Raw genomic sequence first — 6,467 nt, forward strand, 5'->3', positions numbered from 1 at the left:
CGGTTGCACATCTGAGAATGTAGAACCACTTGAGAAGCAATTAAAGGAATATGATTTACGACTCCAGCAAGCAGTCGCATCTGTTGAAGCTAGTCAGGAGAAGCAAAGTATGTTATGTTCCACAATTAAAGATATGGAGCTTGTGATAGAGGATCTGAAGTTGAAGGTTTCTAAAGCTGAGATACGGGCTGACAGTGCGGAGGACAAGTGTATCATAATATCCGAAACTAACGCAGAGTTGAATGAGGAGCTAAGCTTCTTGCGAAACAGATTGGAATGCTTGGAGGGATCATTGCACCTGGTGGAGGAAGCCAAAGTGGCAACTGCAAAGGACATCAGAAAGCGGACAATGATTTTCCAGAATTTGATAACACAGATTGCTCTTGAAAGAGAACGTCTTAATAAGCAGGTAAAGCCATGCAACTAACTCATAAAACCATCATGACCTGTCATAGCAGGGCATATCGTACGCTGCTAGGTCTCTTGCCTGCGTGATATTTAATTTCATTATTCATAGCATCAATCAGCAGAAACGAGTAAGATTTTGAATGGTATTGACTGTTCTGTGTAGCATCATAAGTGAACATTGCAGTTTGTGATGCTTTGTTTGTTGTCAGTTTGTGAGTAACAAGTGAATGAGGAAACTCTTTTCCCTCTCTCTCTGATTTTCTACTGTCTTGAAGATTGACCCCCTTTTTTCCCCAAGAAAAATTAAACAAAAAAGAACTTATTTGGTCCATGGAGTTCCATTAAATTTTGTTAAATAAAAATTCAGAGGAACAAAATTTAGTAGTAGTGTACTTGGCTCAAGGGATGTTTGAGTTGATAGAATATTTATTTGTTAAAACATTCAAGTTGTTTAATTGAAGAAGTAAAAAAGAAGAGCAAAAGACTATACCAAATCTGCTTGAATTTTTTTTGGATCAGCAAAGAAGATAGTTTGGTATTAAGAATTCAAGCTTAGCTAAAGGCAAACTAAATATATTAAGTTCTTAAGGTATAGTTCCTTGCTTGTTTAAATATGAAAATATTTGCATTTTATCTGCAGCTTTCTTCCTTAGCAAGTGAGAACAAATTTTTGGCGGTAAAGCTAAAGCAGGCTGCAAATGGTATTTTTCCAGAATCTAATGCTTCGTCAGCGAATGACTATGAGGTGAGTACTTCAGACTTTTTTGAACTTGTTTCTTATTTGTTCATTACCTCTAAGGGGGATATGTCATATGTTGAATAACCTTTTATAATTACAAGTATCTTATATGTGAAATTTGATCAATATATTTTGAAGTGAAAATTGTTTCCTCTAGATATTGCCTCAAGTCATTTTCACTTGCCATAAAATATCATTCTAATGGAAAGAAAAACTCCTGAATATTTGATGCCGAATGTTACTAGGTCTACTTTTTCAGTCCCCTTTCAATGTTTCCAATTACTGTTATATAATATCGTTACTATATATATCGAATAAAAAAAGAACATTGATCTTGTTATCATTATTGTGAACTCAATTTTTTATGTTCATAGCAGTTTAAGATGTGAGCATTGAGAATTTGAGCTAAAAGAATTTAAAAATTTTCAAAGTACAATAATCTCAAGAACCTAGAAAAAGTTGAATTCAGCTACACTCTAATTATCGCTCCTATTTTAATTTCCCAGGCGGACAGGTGTTGGATGAATTTTTCTGCGAATGATAATAAAACCAAGGTTGGGGATTCTCTGCCGGATGCCGGGTCAGTGAGGAGAATAGATGCCGGAGTTCTTGGTTTTAAGTTCTTGTTCAAATCGTTTCTTGTTGTACTGGTTTCAGCTGTGGCTTTTCAGTTTTTCAAGGATGTGAATGTTGATTTCGGTCTATAATTGAGTTATCACTTATCAGAAGGGAATTGGGGAGGTGCCATTGGTAATGGGATTGTAAATTGTGATGCAAATCATTATGTAGTAATCAAATTTTGTTTTCTGGTCTTGAATCAAAATTTTACTCCCACCGAGAGTATATGGATCCTTTCTCTTGATTCCTGAAACTAGTTTTGACTTTTGACAACACATTTTTCTTTCCCAAACCATATGATAGGTATATCCTTTTTCAATCTAAAAACCCTTTTGCATATTAGATGTTGCCAATAAACAAAATTGAAGCAAACATTTGAAAACTTAGGCACCAAAATGAAAATTTATAATATTTATTATTAAGGAGATAAACTTATTTAAAAAGAAATAAACGGATCACATTCCAAATAATATATTGAAAAAATAGTTAGGGGCAGAAGTTAATTCCTCAGCTTGAATGATCTCATAGAATTTGATTTCATATCCGTTCCTCTTAGACACCAAAGAAAAATATCCATTCCTCTTGAATTTTTGTCCCCTTTCAAAATTTTCTCATGAAGTTTTTCTACCACACATCTAAATCATTCATTGCAAACAAAGATGGTCCATATGCATTAGCTAACACAGGATTAATAACAACAGCAAACTGCAGAAAATAATATCATCATAATAAGCCATAATAAGTACAAAGAAATCTCCGCTTTCTTTTATGTATAAAAAAAAATGCTAATACAAAACCAAAAGAAATGGGCGCAGAATGGAACCAAGCTATGCATCATTCAATGGAACCAAGCTCATGGAATGAGAAAACACTGTTGCACCTAGGTCATAACGTTTCAAGCTGCACGCCCAAGTCATCTTTCCGTTCTTAAAATCATAGACAATTACTTGATCTTTACCACGAATTAGCAGCGGCAACACCCAGTCTTTGAAGGCTAGAGGAGTTACTGCCGATTTATCAACTAAAAAATTGGGAAAAGTACTTTCACATTGTTCTTTAAAATCCTCAAAAGACATCTTGTACTCAAGAGTCCATTCTCCAAAATAATGCTGAAGACTCCACACACGAAGACCTAATGTTTTTGTCAGTGAGACATAATGCAGTGTGCCATTAGACTCTCCGATGCATGATGACGACGAACAAGTATCTTTGGCAGCACGAGGCCTAAGAATCCACAACGCTAACTCGGTCCGAACATCAAAAACCAGTATTCTTTTGCATTTGCCGAGCCAATATAAGACACCTCTTAAGTAAATTCCTTTATTCTTCAACAATATCCCGCCTTCACAGGTTGCATTTGACATCTTCCAAGATCTTGTTTCCGACGAATAAATTTGAAATCTCAAGTCAGTAGAAATCATTGGTTGAGCATTAACAACTTTAACTAACTTGAACTTGGCAGAGTTGGTGGCACTGTCAATGGATCCTCCTTCATAGTCAAAAGCAATTCCAATGCTTATGTATTCGCCGCTAGATGGCGGCAACTTAAGACATTGTTTGTTTGCAGGGTTGCATATATATAAAGCTGGTTCTTGTGAAATGCTATAGAAACAGAGCAAGCCATTGCATGATGCCAAGATATGAACATCTTCAGGAAGACCACCTAGGAACATCTCCCACATATTGGTTCCACTTGTCTCCACGCGGATGTAGCTAGATTGGATCAGGTACATATCTGGCTGAACGATGAAACCGGTTAATCTCAGCACACTATTTTGCACATAATTTTTCAGGAATAAAGGGCTCCCAAGGTTGTGTTGCGAATCTTTGCAAACACACTTGAAACGAGTCAATGACTTCACATCCAGCCGGAACAGAATGTTGAGTAATATGTCAGCATCCCACTCCCTTCTCTAAAACATAAAAAAATAAAGCCATAAACTGTGACATACTGAGAGATGAAATAGTTTTGAGAGCGAATACTTTAGCTCCATAATTGATAATGTCATTTTTATACTATGTGTTAATTCTAAATTATTCTCACAACAAAACAGTTCTTCCATCACTTTGAGGAATAAAATAATAAACATACAAAAGAGGTGTTCTAATATCAAATTCGAAAATAACAATATCACTTTCCCATATACTATATTATAATTAACACCACAGATCAGCCAATATATTTGTGTATATCTACATGTGTTACATATTCTTTCATTTAATCAAATAATTAACCATTAAATGATTAAAATTTCCATAGCAAAGAATCAATCTTTTTTATAGTAAAATAATCAAAAGTTGTATGAATACAAGATAATTAAATTTTCAATACGTCAATTTACCATTTTTAGCTAAAAGAGATGAACAATTATATGTTGCATACACACAAACCACAAAAAAAGAAAGTTTAAGTAACCAAAGCAAACACGTATGATATATATCCAACAAACTTTTTCAGCTAGCATATAGTCTACCTTTAAGATCATATTTTTCACTTATTTTTTTTAAGCAGACATGCAAATGTTGGCTTAATAATGTGGATCATTTCTAGGGTTCTTTGCATCGTATGTTAGTTGATACGCAATCTGAATTTATGATTGTGTGTCGATCACAAACCCTAATAGAAAACAATTGCGTGTTCGTTTGGGGTAAAAGGCGGAACTATAGGAACTCACCGGAACTTGAGGATCGGAGACGACGGAGCAGCGATGTGATTCCAAGAGCCGCGAGGTGTCGGTGCGACCGTTGAGGTATGACTTGTCGGAGGAGAGACGGATGGGCTGAGTAGGTGCGGCGGTGAAGTGGCGGAGGCGCTTTGAAAGTGAGTACAGCTCCATGGACGACACTTGTGGCTGATTCTTGGGCGCCAAGTCTAACAAATTATATTTTTAATTTTCATGTTTTTATAGAATTGTTTAAAAGTAAAAACTCGCATACAAAATTGTTGGTATGTAAAGTTAATATTTGAGAAAATTTTATAAATGATTGGATAAATTTGACTAAATTATCATCTAATAATTCTTAACTATTAATTCTACATGAAAATAACTGTACGCCCTAATCTTTACCTTATTTAAAATTTAAATCCAATCTAACTTAAACAAAATCAATTTAAACTAAAAAGAATTAAAATGAGATATTTATTAAATATACTACTTAGACAATAAAATTAGTCATTAATTATTTTTATTTTAGAATGTTTGATTATTTTTATTAATAATTATTTAATTGAAAATATATAAATTAATATGTACAAATAATGGCGAAAGTTAGTGCACTCTAGGCAAAGTAGGGAGTGCAACACTCTTTAAAAGTTAACCTGCTATCAAAAGTAATTAGGTAAATTAAATTTATTTATTATTGTTATTTTTTTTGTCATGTGCTGAACAAACAAACCGGCACTAACAAAAAAAACTAATTTGCTCGTTTAACACAGGACTGTCTTTACACCAGAAAAGTACTCAGAAAAATTTGATCGACTTCCTCCGTTATTCTGTTATTGTTGATGTGATGTCTTCAAGCATTTTCACTGTTTTGTTTGCTAACAGGTGCTTCTACTATTGTTCTGTCTAGCCACAGATTTTGACGCTCTTGAACCCACCCCATCCCACATCTACCATAAATGAACCTTCAAAGCCCGAAAAATTGCTGCCATAGAAAAGGAAGACGCTGTCTGTCGCTACTGCTGGTTGGCAAACTCCAAACGTAAAACTGATTCTGTAGAAGAACCCGGTCTCCATGAAGGCGCCATGATTCTCAGATGACAACGCAATCAAAGCACAAAATACATGACAGTTACAACAAGTCCATTATCTTTTATTTCAAATTATCCTCAACGTGTACCTAATAGAATGAAAAATTAAAATACAATTATATTTAAACAATTATTTGTATTATTTTTATTAATTTATTCAAAAAATAATTAAATTTTGAAACTAATTGGTATAAAATATTACATATATAAAACTAAGAAAAATTTTTATTTGTATAAGAATGAGTCTAATAAATAATTATTTTATTTAATATATAATTAAGAGTATTTCTTTCTTTGCCAACGAATTATAGCTCAAATGACATAGTCTCTATATTCACCTAAAAGTTGGTAAAAAAAATAATACTTTTTTTATTAACTTTTTAAACATTAATTATTTATTTTACATACAATATAAAAATAAATAAATATAATATTTATTGAGTAGACGCAGTTACGTAAAAAAAAAATTTATTGTCATAGTATTTGAACCAAAGAAAAGAAAGTATTATTTTAAGAAAAACTAATAATATATTTTTAATAATATTCTTAATACAAAATAATACATTTTAAATATTTTTTTAAATAATATATATTAACTAAAATAATATAATTATCCCAAATAATATATTATAAATATAGTAAAATGACATATTTCAATAAAAAATTGTTAATAAAAACTTATATGAATTTTTGTTTCGCACAAAATAAAATTATTATATGTTTGTTTGCTTTTTACGTTGTATATATATTTTTTTAATTAAATTAGTATAATGCAAAATTTTTTATCATTCTGTTTATATTTAATGTTTTAATTTTGTTTCTCACAAAATAAAATTATATATATATAACACAAAATTTTTTATCATTGTGTTTATATTTAATATTATAATTTTATTTCACACAAAACAAAATTTATTTAAATTTTAATATTATATACATAATATATAT

General features: G+C 31.7%; 2 protein-coding genes across 2 annotated transcripts in view; one reads left to right on the top strand and one right to left on the bottom strand.

The window, feature by feature from the left end:
- LOC107635499 (WPP domain-interacting tail-anchored protein 1) overlaps positions 1-2,018 on the top strand; it is a gene marked incomplete in the record, with an annotated part of 3,932 nt that extends 1,914 nt beyond the window's left edge. Inside the window, 3 exon segments of the mRNA XM_016338985.2 lie at positions 1-409; positions 1,049-1,153; positions 1,654-2,018. Coding sequence (XP_016194471.1) covers positions 1-409; positions 1,049-1,153; positions 1,654-1,854 — 715 coding nt within the window.
- On the bottom strand, positions 2,472-4,671 carry LOC107637369 (F-box protein At5g49610-like). Its single transcript, XM_021122124.1, has 2 exons — positions 4,441-4,671; positions 2,472-3,678 (listed from the first exon to the last, which is right to left on the bottom strand). The coding sequence occupies exons 1-2, from the start codon at positions 4,600-4,602 to the stop codon at positions 2,593-2,595; spliced, it is 1,248 nt and encodes a 415-aa protein (XP_020977783.1). The 5' UTR covers positions 4,603-4,671; the 3' UTR covers positions 2,472-2,592.

This window comes from Arachis ipaensis, chromosome B04, assembly GCF_000816755.2.
Source record: "Arachis ipaensis cultivar K30076 chromosome B04, Araip1.1, whole genome shotgun sequence".
Taxonomy (NCBI): Eukaryota; Viridiplantae; Streptophyta; class Magnoliopsida; order Fabales; family Fabaceae; genus Arachis; species Arachis ipaensis.

What these genes read in the sequence shown, in the direction of transcription:
- LOC107637369 (XM_021122124.1), bottom strand. Translation starts at nt 4,602, where the DNA reads ATGGAGCTGTACTCACTTTCAAAGCGCCTCCGCCACTTCACCGCCGCA. An exon ending in TCTCCGATCCTCAAGTTCCG is followed by an intron (nt 3,679 to 4,440) that starts GTGAGTTCCTAT and finishes TTTATGTTTTAG; the next exon opens with AGAAGGGAGTGGGATGCTGA.